General features: G+C 39.3%; 1 protein-coding gene across 1 annotated transcript in view; it reads right to left on the minus strand.

The window, feature by feature from the left end:
* Positions 1–19,623, minus strand: part of vax2 (ventral anterior homeobox 2) — a 32,875-nt gene extending 13,252 nt beyond the window's left edge. The window contains exons 1-2 of the mRNA XM_017683036.2: positions 18,493–19,623; positions 13,967–14,154 (exon numbers count right to left, since the gene is read on the minus strand). Coding sequence (XP_017538525.1) covers positions 13,967–14,154; positions 18,493–18,742 — 438 coding nt within the window. The 5' untranslated portion in view covers positions 18,743–19,623. The remainder of the gene's footprint in view (positions 1–13,966; positions 14,155–18,492) is intronic.
* Positions 19,624–23,976: the final 4,353 nt, after the last annotated feature.

Raw genomic sequence — 23,976 nt, forward strand, 5'->3', positions numbered from 1 at the left:
TGGTCACTCAACCATATACACTGCTCAATGTATTGTCAAAAACTAAATTGCAGAGTTTAAAATATTACAACTTGTGCAAAATTTGTGGCATACACACACACACACACACACACACACATACATACACACATATATATATGTGTATATGTATGTATATGTTGTATCTAAAACATACAAAATAATGTGCAAAGTAACTACTGGGCTTGAAATCAGAAACGGAGCTGAGTAAAATAGAGTCTGCCAGTCTTATGTCTAGCTTGTATTCTGCTGGTGAATGCATCCTCCGGATCTAACAGGTTTCTGTTCTGCCTGATCCAATCAGGTAATTGCATTACAGACTGCCCGGACAGTGACACGACGGGCCTGCACGCATGCACACACGCACACACACACACACACACACAATCTCCCTTTTACGCTGATCTGAGAGCAGTTTCTTGTAAAGATAAGGGTTTGAACAGAAGGATTTGAGCAGCAAAAGCTGACCTTAGATCAATGCCACAGCACTCGCAGAATGAGCTGAACACTGCCAAAACGATGCTGCACACACACACTGCACAGCACAGCTGAACTTTTGACCCTGCTGTGACACAGTCAACTGACTAAACACAGCCCATGACTGCGTGCCAAAGTAAATAATAATATTCAGAATGTTTCTTAATCTTGAAAATATATAATTGTTGGTGATTATTAATGTTTTCTCCATTTAAATAAAATATTTTTAAAAATAGAATATTAGAAATTACATCAATAGAAACTGTGAATAGTAGGTAATTATATTATATGAAAAGCTTGGTGATGTAATATAACAGGGATGCACAATAGGACAATATGCATCACAATATGCATCACTTATACAATGTTTCACAGACGGTGCTGCACTAAATTGAATAAAACAGGATTAGTTATGCTCTTTTTGTAATAAAAAAACTTTGTGACACAATATAATATAATCTCTCAATTATTGATAACAATACATTTGATCTTATAGCCCACCCCAATATCTTAGTTTGCAGTATTTCTGTATATTTGATTTATACAAATAAATAAATTTGTACAAATAAAGTAGAAAATAGAAGGCAATTTCTTTCAAAAGAGGGATTGTTTCCCTGATAACAACATACAAATATGAACTATAATTATTTGTCACAATAAAAATCACTAAACATTTGTTTTAAGATACAAGAAACAGCAAAGCTAGTGTAGATTACTTGTGTCTCACCATACTTTGTTCACTCTTGACAGACTCTGCGTTGGCATCTGCATTACCCTTACTTAGCTCTAGTATGTGCACACAATCATCTCTTGCTCTCCTTCTGGCTATTTCTCAGTCTCTCTTTGTCTCAGTATTCATCTCAAACACTGCTCAGTGAGCTTCCCAGTATCCAGACATTACGTTAGTTACATTAGGCACTGTCTATCTGGGTGATGTGGACAGTAGCATACAGTACAGCATTCACTTTCCTCACCAGTCAGGTGATGTGTAGGCTGGAGCTGGAGACATGACGCTAAGTCTGCTCCCATTGTACATTCGGTGTTCTCGGAATATTTCAATTTTATTATAATTTTTATTATAATTTACACCTATTGAACCTGAACATATGATTTCTGGGACAAGGCCATTTCATTTTTAGAAACCTTTACAATTATTTACAATTGTCCATTGTGATGAATGTATTGAATACAATGCTCCAAAATGACTTAATAAAATCTCGTCACAATGGCATGCATTAAAAATATAACATTTTAGAAATGGCATGAAAAATTATTCCTCAAACAACTTCTATGCAATTCTATCTTAACCTGGCCCATGTATTATATACTGTTGTATACAAAAGTTTGAACAACCCCAGTCAAATTACATTCTTTGTTGAAAATCAGTTAATACATCCTCTGAGCAAACGTTCTATTTAAAGGACGTGTTGACCGTGACGCTCAGGATGACTGCATATCTATCCTACACATTGTGTACAGAATCACCAAGTCAAGCCGTGCAAACTTTTCCCCCAAGGCATCAGCAAAACTAGTGGTCTAGATGCCACCATTGCATTTGTCTGCCCAGCTGACTGAGGCAGGAGGCAGTGAGGGGTCAGCAGGAGGGCATTAGCCTCATAGACAAGCTGATGTTTCAAAACAGAGGTGTTATCCATCAAGCTTAGGACCAATTTTTATGGCATTACCAGCAATAGAGGCACACAGACTGGCTCAGGGTGGTGTGCCAGCCCTTGTTGAAGCTAGAGTTTACCCGATTTAAGAGGCTTTCTTTAACCAACACGGCATGGGTCCCCTCCCCTACCCAGAGATACTGTCTGTATGCAAAAATCTGCCAGCAAAAGAGTGAGAGGCACAAATGAACAGGCAATTTTATGTGTTGTTAAGTAAGCCTGTTCTCTGCTGATGTTCATTTTAGTGTCCTTGAACAGAAAACTCACACTTGTTTCATGTGATCATATGTGAAGTATATCCTGAAATGGCATGTGATCGCATGTTTTACACTTGTATTCTTAAAAGTATGTCTGTGCTGATTACATTTTAGTTGGGCTTGGTCGTTAAACAGCTGATAGGATATTCAAAAAGTGGTCATGCTTGGTTGGAGCAAACAACTGCAGCCTCTAAAAGAACATGTCACTTAAGGACATGTTAAATTCTTGTGACTCTTCTGTAAAGGCAGTGACGTTTTAAAAACACTGCATGGACTAATTTATAATCTACAGGTAACAACAGTGTCTGTGAAATATGGTTTAGGACAGTGTTATGTAAAGGTTTTGTTGAATTTCTAAGTAAAATTTGAACAAAAACAAACCTAAATATATAATTTTTCTGCTACTTTTAGCACACAATTTCTATTTTTTGTTCAGTATAACATTTGCTCACATTTTAAGTTTCATAAATTTTTCCCTAATATGTTAAATTCAGCACAAAAACAGTAATTGTGAATATGCAGAAGTGTGTTCTCTGTAGAGGATGTGTTCATTTATTTTCAAATAACAAAACATGTATTTGAGCAGCAGCCCCCAAACATATGCATACTACTGCACCATCTTTCTAGATGCCCAAAACAGAATCTTCTTTTTTTTTTTAGATTGAGGAAATTTTTTGCACTTCTACGTAAAAATTCTATGCTATTTTTTAAAACTTAAAACCTTTACTGGTGAGCGGGCCAGACTTTATTATGCTCATACTCTTGAGTACGACTTTTGAGTTCAGCACTACTATTTGCCGTTGAAGTCCATACCACATAATCAAACTGTACAGACTCATATGTGCCCACATAACGGACACACTCAAAACCGCAGCACCTAGCGTCCTTCAATCTGGGTACACGTGCAAATCCCAGGGTCAATCCTCTTCAAATGAGGTCCAAGGACTTACACAATTATGTCTCTAGTAAGTGTACAGAGATTTAGTAAACATGTTTAATACTGTTGCTTACCATCTACACATGAGTGCACGTTTAAAAAAAAAATAGAGATTTTCAAAGGTTGAAAGTCAAGCAGCGACATGCTGCATTAACTCCCTAATACACAAGAGCAATTTAATGTAACTGAAGTGAGCCTTCACTAAAGCAAATAAGCCACTCAAAATCATGTTATATTTCATCTTTTGGAAGCGCTAGAAAATCATTTGTACAGATTTGACTTGTAAAAGAAAATGCAAAACGGGATTCAGGGAAATGATTTCAGTCTCTCGCTCTTTTCTCACTTGTTCCTGGATTAAAGCAGTTTAAGCAACTCTTCAACCATTAAATCCATGGCTTTATCATAGGTGGACTGAAAACAACAATGGAATGATACAATGTAACAGACAAACTCTCAAATTGCTCAAAAGTAAAGACCACACACACACACACACACACACACCACTATGATAGCAATTCATTGTCAACAAATAGAAACAAAATTTTAACAAGTAAAACATAGTTATGTTGTTATTACACACTTATAATATTAACTAATATAAAAAGTTGTATACAATAATTTTAATACTCCTATCTGGACAAATCCTGTGTGTTGTTGAAGTGAAAATAAGTTCACACACCCTCTACAGAGAACACACTTAAATGTGTCATTTTCCTTATATTTCTATGCACAATGTCTCTTTATTTGCTGTATTTAACATATTGGAAAAAATAAAACAAAGTATAAAAGTATAAAATGTGCCATAATTTTTTTTTTTCCAATATATTAATTTGAGCAAATGAGCATTGTTGTTCATTTGTTCATTAAAATGTACAGAAGTGTGTCCTCTTAGGTTACATTATTTTCTATAAAATTTACAAGTCATGGAATTTGACCAGGAGGTACCGATGATTCTACTTTTCACTCACGTTGTTATTCTGATTTTTCTTTGTTTCTGACTGTATTCTGATACATGATATGTAGTTAGTCACATTATATAATACTGAAATACATACATACATACATATATATATATATATATATATATATATATATATATATATATATATATATATACAAACATTTACATAATCATGAATACAAATTGATTTTGAGTTAAATCAATGAACACACAAGAACACAAGTTTTGGTTCCTGTGTTCTGTAGTTGCAGTCTATCTCCAGCTATTGTAAGAATTTGCTATATTCCATCAGCAGCACCTGATTTAATTTAATATAGTGATTAACTGAAGCAGGTCCTTAATAGTAACTATAAATACTGCATGGCCTTGAGGAAAGATTTGGAAATGGATAAACTAACACACACACACACACACACACACACACACACACACACACACACACACATAAAAATTGTAATTGATGGTTTATTTGTTTATTTATATTTAGTCTAATGTCAGTGTTTTTATTCAGCAAATAAATGCTTTCTGCCAAATTAAATAGCTTTACAGATCATTTTCTCTGATGACTTGTACACAGTATTGTCTATCTTCTCAAACACTGCACATATACATAAGCATTTCTTTATGGCTCTTTTTATACCTTAACTGAACTGCGCCTTAATTTAAAGCATTTTTTGTTTATTATTATTCTTATGTTCACATCCTCTGGTTGTTAATTTGTTAATAATATTGCATACTTGTCAGGTCTGTTTAGACAAATATATGAAGAAAGAATCAGTGTATACACAAAGATAATCGAGAGTCAGTAGTTAAAGCCTGTCCAGTTTCAGTGGGTTGTGAAAATAAGTAAGTTGAATGTGTTTCTGAACTTCACATGGGGATATATTATTATTATTATTATTATTATTATTATTGTTGTTGTTGTTGTTGTTATTATTATTAATAATAATAATAATAATAATAATAATAATAATAATAATAATAATAATAATAATATGCTAAATGCAAATGCTCCCAAATCTCTGCTCGTATAACAGCAGGAGAAAACAAGGAGGGAAAGTGAGGAAAAAGACCAACATTTCAGCGGAGCAGAGCAGACACCACTGCTGTAGTTCTAATACAGAACGTTTGTTTGATTTGTTGTGTGAAGTGCAGGTGAAAATCCTGCCTGTAAACAGGATTTAAAGCTTTTTTTTGCATTGGCAATTAAAAAATTTTCTCCTGAAAACTATAAATATACATGTATGGGAATGGCCACTTTAGCAACGTAGCACATATTGCTTTCTCATGCTCGAATGGCAATGCTGATAGCAAACGGTCTCCTTTCATAGATTCTGCCTAAAACACTAAAGTAATACTCCAGCATTTTTCAGCATCTCTCTCTGCCACATGTGTATTAATTTGAAGCATCCTTTCAACAGAAATCAATAGACAGTGGCTGGATTCTGTCAGGACATAAGGGATTTAAGGGATTTAAGGGATTCTTTGATTAAACATATTTGTAAATTAAGCTGTAAATTGCAAAATTAATTCTTTCAGAGAAGTTTTTCAGAGGAAACAGAAGAATTTGTGAGATGTTCTAACCTAATGCTTTTTACAGGGTTCTGTCTAAGCCTTAGGTGAGTAACCAGAACTACTTTTTACCATCTCGCTCCAGCATTCAAAAGTATTATTAGAGTGTGGCAGAATGTGCAGGTCTGAATCAACATGATATCTTCACAATTTCTTTGATGAACTGCTTATTTGTTAATGATCATTAAATCATCTAAATGAATTTTGAATCAATGGATTTGCTCTCTTTTTCTAAGCACAGGGAACAATATGGAACACATGGACTGATTGTGGTAATCGACCATACACTACAAAGGCAGCAGAAAGAGAATGCATTAAAACAGAAGTAACCCTTTAACACTCATCCATCATATTTACAGAGGAATCATATTGACTGATGGAAAATGGAAAAGACCACCAGACTATTTGCAGGTTAAAGAAAAACAAAGTAGATCTCACTTGTACTTCACAGGTAAAGACATTGTTATAGACTGGTACTCCTCTAAGAAGTAGGCCTATTGCAATAGGACTATATACTGATGCTTATGAACAAGATGATTTGTCAAGCTAGTTTCTTTGTTAAAAAGTTAGTTAAACATCACTGAAGTACGGATAATGTAAGAGAAAATGCCAGAGAATTCAGCTCTGTCAGCATAAAAGGAACTCAAAGGAATTCCCCCATGAACCAAATGCAACACGGCTCACATTTATAATCATTCTAAAACACCAGATAATAACGTGATTATGTCCTATAGTGTATGAGTAGCTCAGTTTAGCAGGCTGCACTGTTTTATGAAAACTGGTCGATACGCAGTCTGTGTCCCGGGTTCCCTGCTGTGTTACACTGGAGCGGGGAGCCACCTGCTGGGGAGGGAGGCTGGAGAAATCCTATTCTGAAAGATATTCTCTCATTTATATCTGAGAATATCCATTTGAATCTATCTTATCCAAGTCTAATGAGTCTCCACCACTACAAACACCTGTGTGGGTGAACACTATTCTTTGAGGATTTGATTTAGAACCCGGAGTGGTCTGCAAGTAAGTTAGGGAAACATGCTTTACCGCTCCACAACAGGTTAATCTCATTAGGATGCACGGTCATCTATTTCCATGAATGCACACATGCAGGAAATACGATCATCTATGATGGGTATTTATCCTGGCCTCGTTGGCTCCTCTCTGGGATTCTAGGAAGGTTTGAAACAGGAACAGACTAATCTGTGTTTTATAAACAGTGGAGTTAGAGGATGTTCCCAAACTCATTTATCTCAGTCATGCCTGTACAGAGTCTGTGTGTCTCCTCAGACTCAGATCTGATTCTCAACTCTGCTACAACTTCCTTTCACTGGGCAAAGAAAGAAAGAAAGAAAGAAAGAAAGAAAGAAAGAAAGAAAGAAAGAAAGAAAGAAAGAAAGAAAGAAAGAAAGAAAAGTGAAAAAAGTAGAACTAAAGAAAGAAAAGAAGGAAGGAAGAAAAATAAAGAAAGAAAAGAAGGAAACAAGAAAGAAAGCAAAGAAAGAAAGAAAGAAAGAAAGAAAGAAAGAAAGAAAGAAAGAAAAAGAAAGAAAAAGTGAAAAGAAAATAATGAAGAAAAAAGGAAGAAATAAAAGAAAAGAAAGATTAGAACTAAAGAGGTAGAACTAAAGAAAAGAAAGAAAGAAAGAAAGAAAGAAAGAAAGAAAGAAAGAAAGAAAGAAAGAAAGAAAGAAAGAAACTAGGAAGAAATAATATAAAGGAAAAAAGATCAAATCAAAGAAAAGAGGGAAGGAAGAAAGCAAGCCATGAAGGAAGATAGAAAAGGGAAAGAAAGAAAGAATGAAAGAAGGAAGAAAGGAAAGGGGAAAAGAAAATAATAAAGAAAAAAACAAGAAGGAAATAAAAGAAAGGAAACAAGGTAGGATTAAAGAAAAAAGAAAGAAAGAAAGAAAGAAAGAAAGAAAGAAAGAAAGAAAGAAAGAAAGAAAGAAAGAAAGAAAGAAAGAAAGAAAGAAAGAAAGAAAGAAAGAAAGAAAGAAAGGACAAGGGGAAAAGAAAATAATAAAGAAAAAAACAAGAAGTAAATAAAAAAAGGAAAGGAGGTAGAAAGAAAGAAAGAAAGAAAGAAAGAAAGAAAGAAAGAAAGAAAGAAAGAAAGAAAGAAAGAAAGAAAGAAAGAAAGAAAGAAAGAAAGAAAGAAAGAAAGAAAGAAAGAAAGAAAGAAAGAAAGGAAAAGGGGAAAAGAAAATAATAAAGAAAAAAAAGAAGTAAATAAAAAAGGAAAGGAGGTAGAACTAAGAAAGAAAGAAAGAAAGAAAGTCAGTAAGTCAGTCCAGTCTTGTCTGCTGAGCCGCTGAGCCGGGTGGCTGCGGGTTTTCGGAGCTCAGTCCATCAGTAAAGCCTGAGGCCGACTGGTTGGAGAAGTTTTACTGTTAATAGATGAACATATAAATCATCTATGTATGTTTATATAATGTTAGCTTTATAACCTTGTGTTATAACTGTAATAGACGTTAATATCTAATATAAGAAAGAAAGAACCGCGCAGCCGTGTTTACTGTAGTAAAGTCTGATGGATGCTCTGATCTGCTCTGTCTCTGATGAGCAGCGTGTTCATGCTTCTCTTCCCACTGGTAAGGACCGATCCTGTCTCAGACTGCATAACGCGCATGCGCAGCTTCCGCCTGCTTCTGAGAGACAGGCGAGAGTTTCACAGCAACTTCTCATCCGAGAACAAACCTGCAGCTACACAAACAAGCTAAGGTGCTGAGAGGAAAACGAGATCAACTGGCAACCCAGCAAAAACACTGTGGTCACTCAAAGAACAGTTCGCCATGAGCGGAACAGTCGACAGGCTGAAGACGGTCTGTTAAGCTGCCCCGCGTCCAGCTGAGCAGCGCACACGAGCTGAGCGCGGACACCGCCTCCAGTTTGGCTCCCTCACTGAGAAACGCCTCAGTCGCACGTATTAGCTGAGACAAAACGAAAAGAAGTGGAGAAAAACTTTTTGGCTCTCTTGTAACGAAAATGCGCGAGGACTTCACATTTCATGATGTTGAAAATATCGCAGATATTCAGCAACACATCCCAACAGTCGCGCTTCAGTCTGTAAGGCTGATATAAGAATGCAGCCCTGCACACACCTATTTAATAAAATAAAAAATAAATAAAATGACCTCTATTACCAACAAAAACGGCCTGAACTGCCTGCAGAAAACATTTCCAGAGAGAGAGAGAGAGAGTTAGAGAGAGAGAGAGAGAGAGAGAGAGAGAGAATCACGGCCAGTGAATATGAATGAGGCTGAATATTAGGCTAGCACTTACTAGCTGCCTAAAAACACAAGTAGATTTTAAAAGCCATTCCACCAAATTGAAAATGCAAATGCTCTCCAGATTCGCCGAGCTCGTTTTTTGCTCTAGTATGTGAGGAACGACCCCAAAAGCTTCTCTGTAAATGAAGCACTTTAAATAACTTTAATTCAGCGCGTTAGCAGAAAAGGCTGCGTGTTCCTAATAGGAATGCTTTCAGGATGCATTGGGAGAAATGAAATATTTTGGCGGGACCTTGAAGCGCAGACTCTGCGCGCCGTCCCACGAAACTCAAATAATTTGATAAAGTCAATCAAAAAAGTAAAAAGTGAATCTCTGCATATTTGTGAACTTTCCTCCCACGGGAAAAGAAAGGCCTCAAAGTCGTCTGCAGTCCAGTGACAACGAAGTCGTTTTCCCCTCAAGGTCTGCGTGTGGAAAGTGTGATTTATTGGAATGTATACAGTCGCTTCTCTTCTCTCTATATGACTTTTATAAAGCTTTAAAACTGGAAGTTAACAGAGCGCGTCAACATCCTCAGAGGGAGAGCGATTTAGATGTCTTATTCATAAAAGACGTCTTTTACGGTTTTCAGTTTTCATTCAACCTTGAAAAGGCTTTTGTTCTACAGCGCTGAGTAAGGTCAAAGGGCAGGAGGGTACCGCAGGACGCTTCAGTCCAATTCACACTCTGCCAATCGGACTAGTTTCTGATTCGGTTCCTTCGACCCTAACGAAATAAATTCGACTGGCTATCAATGGGTGGTCTTAGGCGTTTTTATTTTTGTTTTATTTTGTTTGCGGACAGCAGTGAAACTGAACTTCGTTCTGTTTGCTTTAGGCGCTCCTGGCTTTTAATAACAAGTGAAACCGTTGTTCTAGTTTATATAACAGCTAAAACAGCTTATTTTTGGCAACATAAACGTGACTTTTGGCTAGAACATCCGTAAATGTCGTTCATTTCAAGATCACTGAACAACTGATTAACTTGTGTTTTTATATGTGCTATAATATATGCCATCATTTATGCCAGAACATCAAATTTAAGTATTTTTTATTATCTTTACTGCATCCGATTTCTATCCTGTTAACTCGTTAAAAGCGCGCGTGATGGTTTAGGCTTATTTTGAAACGCATTCTTTCAATATTGTGAAATACCTGCTTGTTTATCATTTCTATAAATAAAATATTTACAGGAGCAGCCTATATGAGCACGCTACCGCAATCAAATGAAAGATAAAGTTGAATGTTTCAGCACCCAGGACAGCGCCCGTAGCTACGACTTTTAACTCTAAAACAACTAAAACAAACTTACAATAATCACACAAATATGCGCCAAGCATAAAAGTAAAATAAAGAGATCGAAAACGAGTCTCATGTCAAACAGTCTGCCTGTAGACTGCTCGAGACCTCCACCAGCGCCACCACCTGGTGAAGACCTGCCCCAATGACACTGAAACGACACTGGAAAAACGACCGCGCTGTTACCCCAAACCGCTTTCCACATTTGTTTAATGTGAACGGCACCCCCCCCCCCCCCAAAAAAAAAAAAAAAACGATTTATAGCATATTTAAGTGAGGATTTAAATCTGGTTTTCATCTGGTTACATGTTTATGGCTGGTCTAGGCGTTTGGGCTCATCATTGTTTGGGAAACTCTTAGGTCATTTGTGATCTTCACGTCAGGTGTTCCTGCCCGTGATGGGATGAATTTAGACGCACCGTTTTTCGAGAGTAAGTCTAGTGCTGCAATGAAACGGAACACGTAAAAGAGAGTTGGGCCAAAGTCGCTTCTATAAAAGCTGGTTTCATTACTCTGCGAAACTCCTCCTGTATGATTTATCAACGATTAATGACGGTTAATAATGAAATTGCTGGGTTTATTGGCGCCAGAGAAAAACAGTTTTACACAAGTGTAGAATACGATGGACAAAGTAGTTCTGCCAGGAACACATATTGGTGATGACCAAACCTCAGATTTCCCCCCAACTCAGCACCCACGCTTTGCGCTCTCTCTCTCTCTCTCTCTCTCTCTCTCTCTCTCTCTCTCTCTCACTAACGCCAAAAATATATTGCATCTTACGTGTACACTCTTAAACATGTTTTTTTCCCTCGGTTCTTTTGTAAAGTCATGGTTCTCTTTAGAACCATGCATAAACGCCTCTTTGTCTGTGACGGAAAAACGGGTTCTTGAAAGAACCCTTTTAAAAATGGTACATTTTTGTTCGTCAGGATACAAACAATGTAAATGTGTGCCCAAAAGTACAACAGTGGTTTTAAGTCCAGTTGTGCGCAACTGTGGGAAAGGAACATATTTATACCTTCTCATAACCTAGAGTTTTAAATTTGAACGATAAAATAAACACCTAGAGTAAAGACAGGCTGGAGTCAATATGGGTCAATGATGTTCACCAACTAAAGGTACTGATGATGTACTCTTGAGGGTACCACTCCAGTAAGAAGTGGGATACCATTACCTTTTTTTCTGAGAGTGTACATAGCATTATAAAGGATTCCACCTTTGCTACGAGTCAAAAAACCCTTGTTCAATACTATATAGAGCGTGTTTTTGTCTTTGGGAGTGCAGAACCGTCAGTTTCACTCTCAGGAAAAAAGGTCCTAAACTATCACTGGCGCAGTACCTCTCTTGTCACTGGCTTACATCAGTGTACATCAAGGGTACATCTCAGTACTTTTAGTCAAGGAACATAACTGTACCAAGATTCATTGAAATGATATGTTCTAACACTGTCTAAGACATTTCAGAACATTAGGTTATGAAAAGGTATAAATATGTGCTTTTCATCTGCAACAACTTATTTAAGGTACACGATTGGGCCTTAAAACCACTGTTGAAAGTACATTTGCATAGTTTTTACCTTGATGAACGAAAAATGTACCTGCACAGAACCTTTATTTTAGTGTTAAATGAATAGTAACAAAACGTGTTTCGTGACGTAACTGAAGGAGGGCGTGAACGTTGACGGCAATCCTTTTTTTCTTTTCTTTTTTTTTGACAGAGATGATCCACCCACTATGGCCCAGAGAGTGAGTAGTTATGAGTTCAGCGCTTCCACTCTCGGGCGTCCCACATTCACGCGTTTCTTTTTATCGCTTTCTTCTATTTTACCTTCGATCTCTGTGAAACAAAGGGTGGACATTCATTTACGCGTCTGATAAAGTCGGGCTTCGTCTCCCACTGGGCTCCTGTTTCTCGTGCGAAGTTTGGCTAGGTGTGTAAACAGCGTCTTCTCAAGGCTCGACATTTTCTGTGGGAACCCCATTAGACCCACTTCAGACAACACCTTCACACTTTTCCCTCTTTGTCTGACTGAACTATCCATCACGGCGTTTCCATCTGCGCTCAACTTTTACTCAGTCTTCTTGTTTTCTTGACACCCTGATCTTAAACACTGCATTATTCATCCGGGTAGTGTCTGCTAGTTTTATTTATTGATGCTTCAAAAGTAATTCAGTCATTAATATGCCTATATGCTGTCAAATAATACATAAAGGTTTTCAATTATTGAGGAATTTGACCTTATCAGGCTATAATCACGGGACACTTTTAGGTCACTGATGCATATTGTAAATATTTAAATCCACGGAGTGAAAAAATCGACTCGCGCCCTTCAACAAAGGCTAGTTATGAAAACTACGGCTGAAGCTGAGAGCCTATTGTGAATTCCCGCGTGAAAAAGTGAACACTGCCGATGTGGATTCAGCGGAACTGGCTCGTCATTGCATCACTTTCAGGCAGCGATCCACTGAGGACTAACAGAGATCAGGAGGATAAACGGACAGGCTGCTATACTCTTACTTACTTTCTTACTTATTTATTTGTTTGTTTGTTGCGTGTTTTGCCTGTTTTTTTAATACGCGTCAGTGTAAGTACACAGTAGTTCCTCAATCTAACACGATGACAGACACTAACTAAAATAAAACAAAGCATTCCGCCACCGCACAGCGACACATGAGCTCCTGGTGATCCATCAGCACCTCCACACCAGGCAGCTCCACTCCAATAACCAGCCCAGAGCTGAGGGTCTTCAGCTCCTCACTGAGCGGAGACCCTCAGCGCTCATAGGCGTTGGACTGAATCTGACTCTAACCTGCGTGAAGCGCTATTAAATCAGCCCGTGCGTGTTTATTGTTGTATCTGCTCTGTAGCGCTTCTGTTTCATTAACCCACAGACACAGAGATTACCGTTAATTACCATGAAACATAATTAGATACAGATCACTGTCTACAAGAAGAAGAGGAAAACAGGAAGAAGAGGAAGAGCAAGAAGAAGAAATACATAAAAAATAACAAGAAGAAAGGGGAAGAAAAAGAAGGGAAAAGGGGAGAAGAAAAACAAAAAGAAAAAGTCTAAAAAGAAAACAAAAAAAGAAGAAAGAGAAGAAGGAGGAGGAGATGAAGAGAAAAAAGAAAAAGAAGCAGTAACAGATAAAAGAAAGAGAAAGATGAAGACGAAAAACTATTTCTAAAATATTTGTGAAAAGGAGAAAAAATAAAAGGAAGGGGATGTAAATATGGAAAAAAAACGAAGAAGAAGAAGAAGAAGAAGAAGAAGAAGAAAAAGAAGAATGAGGGGTGAATTGCTGGGCCTACTATCTGTCGTGGCAGATAAACTACAATTTTAATTTAAAAAAAAAAATCGATGCAGACTGAAAACCCTAAAGCTTTAGCAGCTGTACTGCCCGTGCTCTCTCTCTCTCTCTCTCTCTCTCTCTCTCTCTCTCTCTCTCTCTCTCTCTCTCTCTCTCTCTCTCTCTCTCTCTCTCTCTCTCCGTCTCCTCCTCTCTCACCTGAGTCTCGGACAGGTTGAGCTGTCTGGCCAGTTCAGTTCTCTCGCGCCCCACCACGTACTGACAGCGCTGGAACTCCAGCTCGAGCCGGTACAGCTGCTCCGCGGTGAAGGAGGTGCGCGTGCGCTTGGGCCGGTCCAGGTCCAGCCCTTTGGGCAGCACGATCTCCCGAATGGTGCCCTTAGCGTCTACAGAGGAGAAACAGCCAAATTAGTCACAGAAAAATACAGAAAAATCGGTCCAACGCGCGAACCGCAGTCTCAATCACAGCAGCAGACTTTTAACTTCGTTAGTAAATCTGCAGGTCAGTGTTGTCCGAGTTTACGACAACGAGCCATAAACCATCTACATTTCACTGATTCAGTATTCAGAAGAGAAACAAGCACTAAAATAATATAAAATACAACATAACGATGAAAAAAAAACAAATAAACCACACTTAGCAAAAAGGGTTCTGTATAGAACGGAACACAAAAGTGTAACCCTTCTTCTGCTATAGAGAACCATTTTAAAGGGTTCTTTTAAAAAAACATATACAACTGGTTGTCCATCACAGAGAAGAATCTGACTGTAGAAACGAATGGTCATAGCTGTGAATAAATATTTAAAGGTAAGTAAATAAGTGCAATCAAATAAATAAATAAACAAAAACAAACACACACACAAACACACACACACACACTATATATATATATATATATATATATATATATATATATATATATATATATATATATATATATATATACACAAGCCGTGAGAGTGAGAGAGTTATATACTGATATAATGCTAAAGCAGCTTCAGGTCTTAATGCAATCCGAAGATCTTTCTGAGGCCGTGCGTTAACTCATCTTAAGTGGCCTCTCCTGCAGGGAAAAACATCTTGAATGAATGAATTTTATTTTAATAGAATTTTGACTGACAGGCAGGCAGCGCGCGCAGCGTTCGCTTTCTGATAAACGGAGCAAACAGGCCTGAACTCTCCAAGGCTTTTTAAACGATGTCTAGCAGATTTAGCTCACAGGTTGCGAAGTGAATCTAACAGCGACCATCCTCTGTGCAGCAGCTCATATTATCACCTGCTCTGACTCATGTGGGGGTCTACAGGAGCCCTGCAACAGAGCGGGTTATAATTGTCTGTACATACACAATTAAACCACACAAAACAAATCCTAAGTGCGCATGCGCCGTGCCTGCGACTACTCTACAGCTATACAGAACAAAAGTGCTCGAATCCTGCAGCACTGCTGCTACATCACTCATCCCACTGACGGGCAAGCAAGCCTCTGAAATACTGAAATACATTAACTTAATGTGATTGCATTGTGTTTTACGCATGTTGTGTTTAATAAACAGCCGCCCTCTCTCTCTCTCTCTCTCTCTCTCTCACACACACACACACACACACACACACACACACAAACACACAAACACACACACAAACACACACACACACACACACACACACACACACACAAACACAGGCTCTCAACCGGAAAAGAACTGCACGTGTACGTAACAAGATCTGCATGGTTTATTTCATAATAACTGAAATTACACTAGCTCGATATTTCGTGTTTTAAGCCAATCACAGAGCAGCGCACACAGGCCAAGCAGTGTACAGTGAGCCCTCACAGCGCGCACGGGTCCAACTGGACAAACACACGTAATAAAACTGTAATAAGTTTCTCCTTACGTTATTAATATCTAAATAATGACGAACATCGCGTTTGTCGTGCCAGCAGAGCTGAGTGCTGCAGTCTCCTCTCCAAACGGAAGGCGAGAGCTCCACCTCTCTGCAGGGACCACCAACACACACGGTCTGTGTTCCACTAACTTGGGCAGAACGGGCGTTTAAACGCTTTGCTCAACTCGTCATTGGAGGAGTCGGTTGTTGTTGTTGTTGTTTTAATGATTCTCTCTGAAGAGTGTTAGCCGGGCTGAGGCGCAGACGCGCTGACCCCTGGGTGACCCCGCTTTAGTGCTGAGCTTTAAAAACACACTGTGGTTCTATCAGTGGGGATCGAGATCGAGGCACTAGCTCGGCGGCCCAAAACTGCTCCGAAATGCCCCCCAGCACCGGCAGAGAGACCACTCACTGCAGCCATTACTGCCCTCCAACTTCCGGCCAACCCCAACAACGAGCTCGGCTAACCGTCCTGCTGCTAACCGCTCATTTAACAGACACAGGACACAGATTTAGTAATGACCACGATACAAACAGACTTACCACACAGTCCCATTAGACACATCACAGGTCAGAGGCGGTCTATGTGGCCTGTATCACTGGGCGTGACTGGACATTCCGTTCTATTTTGTTTTATTTGTTTTTTCGCTTTCTTGCTGTTTTCGTGTTTCGTTTCTGTCTGGCTAGACTTCTTTGGTTTTTGTGGCTTTTGTTTTTTTTTTTTGTGGTGGAGAATGACTGACCATGGGAAAAAACTCAAACACGGCGGTTTGGGGTTATTTCCAGTAAAATTCACTACACAGGCAGATAAAACAGCAGCATTATTTCAGAAAACATAGGCCTGGCATTGTCTAGGATCTACCATGTACACTGTGATTAAATGACCTATAATACGGTTTTAAAGCCGTAATTAAAAATACGGACACAGTGGATGGACACAACTTTATATGCCAAACGGTAAATTAAAATAGGAATCTACGTCCATTTATGTACACGTTTAACAGTAGATCTGAATTTATTAATAATAATCTGTAACCTCTCTGATGAAGCCACATTAGCATACTGTTGTTAGCATTAGCATGTGTAGAGGAGATGACTATAAAGGCAACAGCGTGGAATTAAAAACCAGCTTCTAAATGTAATATTTCTCTCTTTGGAATAAATGTTTTCTTAAATTATCTCATTCTTAGTTCTGTGGTCAAGATAAAGGAAAAAACATATTTATATGTACTGCAGAATAATGGTGCATGCTGTGGTACTGTATCTGTTTCATTTGTCCAAAAAAAATCTGGAAATTATCAACCAATTTAAACCTAAACAAATTTGTGTGGAATTATTTAAAATATCTCTACGTTCAGGGAAATAGCAGATGCTATAATAAGCCTGGTGTTTACTATTTCTGCCTAATAGTGGTTCCACTATCATTTGGTGTAATTCACTTCAAATCTCAAAACACACAGAGAGAGAGAGAGAGAGAGAGAGAGAGAGAGAGAGAGAGAGATAGAGAGAGAGAGATAGAGAGAGAGGCTCATGTCTCCAAGAAGAGTGTTTGTTTTGTAACATTATACAACATTATACCACCATCCCTAAACAAGCCGTCCACATTCAGGTCCTTCAGAGTAGAAATATTTTACACTCAATCTCACAATTTCATTTGAAATCGTACTGCACTGTTTAGTATATTCTCTTATTTAATTGCACTATTTTCTTCTTTTTTTGTCATTTTAAAATTACAGTCACATTTTGCTCTAATTCTGTAAATAAATAAGATCCCAGATTTCCACATGCAGTGTTCATTTACGTTCAGCCTGAAACAAAATAACACTGTAAGAATTTAATGCAGCACTGGGGAATTTTATTTATATTTTTCCATATATTTTTATTTCACCAATAAAAAAAACTACAGTATATTTTTCTCAGGTGCATATCTCAGATAGTCTGAGAAACGAGTTATAAAAGACAGTAATCATTTACCCTGGTCATCATCAACAGTTACATGTACTTTACTACTATGTAATTACATGCATTATTATTTAGTGATAAGAGAAATCTAAATAATGGGAGACCCACATTATGATGTTAAACAACACGTTCACGTAATAAAAATATGACGACAAAATGGTGACAAAGTCGTACATTTATGACGTGACGGTTCTTGTGGAAGTTATACATCTTCTTATTTAGTCACAAACACGAACTACAAGCTTTGTTTCTGTTAGATTAGCAGTGCAGGCGCCAACATTAAAACCACAAGTACTAATAAAGCAACGTGAGTGCTACACGTAATAACACGTAATAACATTACACACGTGTTTACATGAATGCTCCACGTATTAGATTTACAATGGCACGTATTAACTATAGGGCTAAAGAATTAAAGTTGTACTTTTTAGCAACATTACTACATATAACAGAATTAAAATGGCAGGTGTTAACAGTAAAACTGCACGTAATAAAATTATAATTACACGTATTAACATCAATACCATGTGTAATAGAAATAAAAGTATAAGAAAGTAGCTACAACATCTAGTTATAATTTGTCAAGGTCTGAGGAAGATGAAGATCCATATTAGACTAGAGGACATATTTTAGGTGAGTCCATTTCAAATTTTAAAGTATTTGAATTTTGAAATTTAGAATTTTCTGCAATTTCCCCTTGGGGTCAATAAAGGAATCTGAAATGAAAAGGTTTTGGGCATTTTGGTATAATGTATTATTATTATTATTAGTAGTATTATTATTATTATTGTCTATATTATATTTACTATATTATTTACTACCACTCATGGTTTACCCCCTCGCCTTCACAAGACCAGCACTTTTTCACCACACGTACCTCTGACTAAAATCCTTCTGCAGTAGTCCGGGTCCACTCCTAAAACTTTCTCGTGTCCGTCCTCGCTGGAGGAGGTCGGGGTGGACGCGGAGGTGCCCGGGGTGTCGGCTGAGCTCTGGGCCGGGGACCGGCTGCCCAGCTCCGGCCGGCTCTTACACTCCCTGGCCCGGTCCCGGCACACTGAGCTGGGTGCACAGTGGTTTCGCTCTTCGGCGACCCCATCGCCCATACTCGTGGCTTGATCAAACATGAAACAAACTGGAGTTTGTGCTGCTGCGCTCAGCTCGGGTTTCTCTCCCAGCTCGTTCAGCCTGTGTTCACTTCTTTCGAACTAAAAATGGAGGAGGAGGAAACTTGACCCCCTTCCAATAAAAAGATGAAGGAAAAAATAGTAAGAGAGTGAAAACAAGTCCGGTCAGAGTCCAGCCACGGGGAGCAGCGACTGAGCCCAGCTCGTCCCCGACGCTCTCGGCATGGTCCGCGGTCCAGCCTCCCTCCGCACAACTGTGGACGACCGACGGGAACCAGAGAACCAGGGAACTAGGAAGCCGGGGTGCAGGCGCAGGTGGAGAGGGGGGGTCCCCTACGGACGAGCCCAAGGACCCTCCTCAGCTACACGCACAGGCGCGCGCACGCAGGCACACACGAAAAGAAAATGCATCGCCTATTGTAGGACACGCTGAGTTTTCGCTGGGAGGTGCTTCACTGCTTAACCACGTAAGAGGAAGGAAAAACTGAGGTCCCGTCAACAAATGCCTTTGACTCGTATCTCCCCCCCAAAGCCCCCTTGGTTCAGTTTTTTTCTCCTTCAAACCCGTGTCCGGTGAATTCAGCCGATGCGGTTCTCTCAGCGTGCAGCCCAGCTAGGAAGCGCCAAAGCTCTCGGCTGGTGTCGACACGGGGCTAATTTCAGAGCCAATGCTTGGGATTGTATTAGCCAGCTAGCTAGCTAGCTCTTATTATCATTCTTTTCTGGCCCCTCTGCACTGGAGCGCGCCAGCTGGGGTAAAAATAAATATCTTATATTTCGATTTGGAGGCTTCGGATGTTTCAGATGTTGCTCGCAGCCATTGGTCTGCGCGAGGGGACGGTGTGAACATAAATAATCCTGGCGGCAGGATACGTTTTAAATTGACCGTCAGTGCCCGCGTCACTTCCGGCGTGTGGGAGCCGGCTGCTGATTGGCTGAGAGAGTGGAGTAAGAGGAGGAGCCCTGGGAGATTAGGGGTGTCAGCGCGCGGGGAAACCCGGATTAGGGGCTGGGATTTTAATCCAACAAACTCCGCCGGCACCAGCAGCTTCCAGTGGAACATTTAACAAAGTTAAGGTGTGTTTTCTCTTCACCATCATGCAGGAAAGCAGGCCTTCTGACTAACCTCGATACTTTAAAGAGAAGCCATCAACTGAGCACCCACAGCTTTTATTCTCTCCATAGAAGAGCACCCTCGCATGAGCCCAGAGTCACCATGACCAGTGAATAACGTGGTAAAGGGGTTCACCTCCTGAAAACGGGCACTGCGCACAGGACAGTCTATTGTTTTCCTTACAGTGAAGTGTTCAGACAGGCCTACATTTTTTGCCCCTCAAGGTACACATACAGATATTTTGCCTCGAAGGCAAAACAGTGGTCTTAAATTCCAAGAAAAGTGGTAGATTTCTGCATTAACATTACATGAGATTATTTAAAAATAAAATAAAAAGACCAGGAGTCAAGACAATCAGTGTCAAAAATACAACTGTGTGTGCATACAATTATATCCCTTAATTAAACACCTACCACGCCGGTGACTGAGGGTGATAGTTTGGTCTCTTTTTCTTCTGAGACTGTATAAAGCCCCCACCATTGGGCTGTGGGGAGTGGGACTGTGTCTCTCTGGAGTGAAGGAGCTCATTCCTTGAGCTGGAGTGATCCAGAACTAATCATCCAACGTCAGTGCATGTCCTCACTAATGCTCTTGTGGCCGAATGCAGTCAAGCCTCACAGCAATGTTCCAACAACTAGTATGAAGCCATCTCAGAAGACCAACAAAGGGAGGACGAGTTCCCTATGATTGCCCTTGATTTCAGAAAGAAAACGTGAGCCGTTGTCTTTAAGCGTTTGGGTGTGTATTGCTTAGGTGATAACTGCTTGTGTGTGAGCGCATGTTTACGTTTGTGTGCATCTGTTGTGGGCGGAGAGAAACTAATCAGGGGCTTAAAGATGGTCGCTTTAAGAATGAGTATAATCGAGATTGTGAGCCGTCTTATTGCTGTTTCATTGCGTCTTGCGTGTATTTGCGATTTGTATTGTACTTGTTGTGTCTAATGTCCTAATTGCTTACCTCCCTGTGTTTCCCAGCATGTTTATGCCTATATCATATGTTTGGGTCCGGTTCCGAATTAGCTGGCTGGCCCATCGTCTCTGATTTCAGATTCATATGTTTGTTTACACGTGGTCCTGACAAAGTGAACATAACAAACTAAACTGAAAGACTGAGAGAGTAAACAGTGAGGTAGGGCTGTATTGGCCTCATGCTGAGACTGGGCTCACATTCAGTTTGTTGATGCGCTGCATTTACTGAAATCAGCTACAGCAAAACACTGCATGTGTTTATTAGAGGGGCTGGTGTCTGATCTTTGCTCCAAGCCATTAGGAAAAGTTGTATCCAATGCTATAAGAAACTGGAAAACTGCTATAGTGCTGAGCAGTACATCTGTAACAGTCACCTCCTTAAATATTCCTGCAGTACTGTCCCATAATAATCTCTAACACTTTTGTAATATCCTCTGTAATAATTAATTTTCCTAGAAGACTCTTACAGGAATCCGGGAGAAATTCCTGTATTATTTCTAAAGACCGGTTTCATAAGGACGTGACTTTAGGTAAAAATGCATTATATTTGCTTCCGCTTACAGAGCAACTTAATGCCCACAGAGCTTCAGGATCAACAGCGCAATTACTGGAAGATTAAACTTAAACTATCGGTTTGGTATAGATGAAGGTGTTTTCAGGAGAGAAATTGGCTGAACTGTGCGCTATTTGGCACCTAACTGCCAAAAAGACACAATAAGTAGAAACATCTAGCATCTAAAGCATAAAAGTCATTTTCCTCACGAGTTTGAACGCTTTTGTGAGGATTTTACGGCATCAAATTTCTACCCCTGACATTTATTTTAAGAAAACAACAATACTCACAGAAAGACATGTTCGCTTCAGCTGGTAAGTCATTTCTGAAATCCCAGTTTTTTAATAGGCGAGGTCCTCCTTATTTTTGAAAGGCATAAAGCAGCAGCGCTCGTCAATTTTGGTGACAAATGACGGTATTTTAGCCGCAATACATTCATTATTGTGCAGTATTGTGACATTTCTAATACGTACAGCCAGAGATCATTATTGGCGGGTCTCAGCTCCGCGGCGGCTGAAAGTTGCCATAATTCACAATCAGCAAAATTAAAACCCTTTATCTAACATCGCAGCCCCATTAGGGCCAACGCAGTGCCATAATTACAGTTTTGCCACTTTCAGCAGTGTTTATCTGCGCAGCGCTGAAATGGCTCATTATTCAATTCAGCCGCTCCACACAGATTAAACTGTGAGCGGAATGAATAGAGCTGTCAGTCAGAAAGGCGCGGAGGACTCCAGCAACCCCACACACACAGTCAAGAGAGGGCTGATTGCTTCAGCTGCTCACACCTCTCTCTCTCTCTCTCTCTCTCCCTCTCTCTCTCTCTCTCTCTGGCCCCCAGCTCTTCATATACAGATCACTACCCTGTATGTCTACAATATCAACACATATACACACTATACTATGATCATATTGCTACACACAAACGCGCCGCTGACTCGTGAATGTGCGGTGGTTAAAACTGAGCTGTACTATAAACTGACCACGGCTATTCACGTTTCTTGGCCGTCGTGGACGCTTCGATTCGTTCAAACATTCAGATTTAGTCAAGCTGTTTTGACACCCAAAGCATGTAACGATTTGTCTCACGCTCATTTGCATATCGTGATATCAGTGCAGCAAAGGCTAATACCGCAATAGCGATTAACAGAGCATACGGCGTATAGATAGTGCATATATTTTTAGTACAGATTAAATGTCCATTTTCTTTCATTTTTTGTCCCTTTGCTCTGAGGACCGCTTAAAACGTTTGTGTATGCTTCATGTACATAAAAGGTTTCATTTTTTTTTTTTGCATTCAAGATTCATTCAAGATTCAAGAGTTTGTCATATGTACAGCAGAACAGGCAGTTACACTGTACCATTCACCAAATATAATCTTAATATAATCTTAGAAGACAATAGGGGGGAAAATGACCATACCATACACGACCACTTCCCAATCTCCCTCTATTCCTTTTTGTAATGAAACAGGCCTGTGCTTTTAATACTGACATATGTAAACGATCTCTGTTTTGATTGGCTGCCCAATGTGCCTCTTTCAAGAAGCAGACCTGGCTCAACACTCCTAACTTCAGGGTAAATGGGCAGGTCTGAACAACAACAAGTTGAACAGGCAGATATGTGTAAATATGACATCACAGAAACAGTGAATTCAAGGATATTTTGAACGGCACGTTTTGAAACTTCAAACATGTTTGCACATTATATCAAATCCATTTATTTAAAATATGCAAGGAAAATAGATTTTAGGCCCTTTAATCTGAAATTAATGACGTTTTGTGAAATTGCACAGGTTGACTAATAGAGGAAAAGTTGACAATAAACTATTATATATATACAGTGAAACCCTATAGAAACAAACACCGTTTTTACACAGTGTTACATATTTGTCATGTCTCTTCATCAGCTCCATGTATGCGCTCTGTAAGTTGAGTTAGGCTACTGCTGACCTTCTGAAGGGTTTCATGACTGCGCTGGGCTCATGGGTGAACATGCAGAAAGAGATATTATGAAATGTGGGGGATGTGTTTAATCTTAGGTTTACTAACAGCTGTCAGAAACTCATCTCTGCAGCGGGGAGAGCAGACTGAGTCCTCCGAGGGTCTGCCTGCCAGGGCTTTGGTCCTTCTAACGGTGCTCGAGGGGCTTCACTCTGTCCATTTCACCAGTACTGAAGTGAAGGTTGAAGAAGAAGAAGACGAAGGAAAGAAAATACACTGGTTTAGTAAAATGATGACCACCACCTTAAACATATATGTTTAACCCTAACCCTAACCCTTATAAGGCGGTATTCTTCATTGTGACAGTAACGTCATTATTAAAGAATTCACGTTTCTCTTGAAGTCGTGTGCACTTTTAAAACGTATTAAAACGTAAATCGTAAAACAGTCTGTAATCTTGCACAAGGTCAAAAAATGTAACGCGTGGCAATGAAGAAGAGTCGCTCGCAGCGTAACGGTGTGATAAATAGTAATAACAATCCAATAAGTTAAGAAATTATAAAAAGTATTTCATTATATTTTTCTTCCTTTGTATTACTTCACAGCTGGAATTCTTTTTTCTTTTGTGGCAAATTCCACACCACAGCTTTCCATGG

Source organism: Pygocentrus nattereri, chromosome 2 (genome assembly GCF_015220715.1).
Source record: "Pygocentrus nattereri isolate fPygNat1 chromosome 2, fPygNat1.pri, whole genome shotgun sequence".
Lineage (NCBI taxonomy): Eukaryota > Metazoa > Chordata > Actinopteri > Characiformes > Serrasalmidae > Pygocentrus > Pygocentrus nattereri.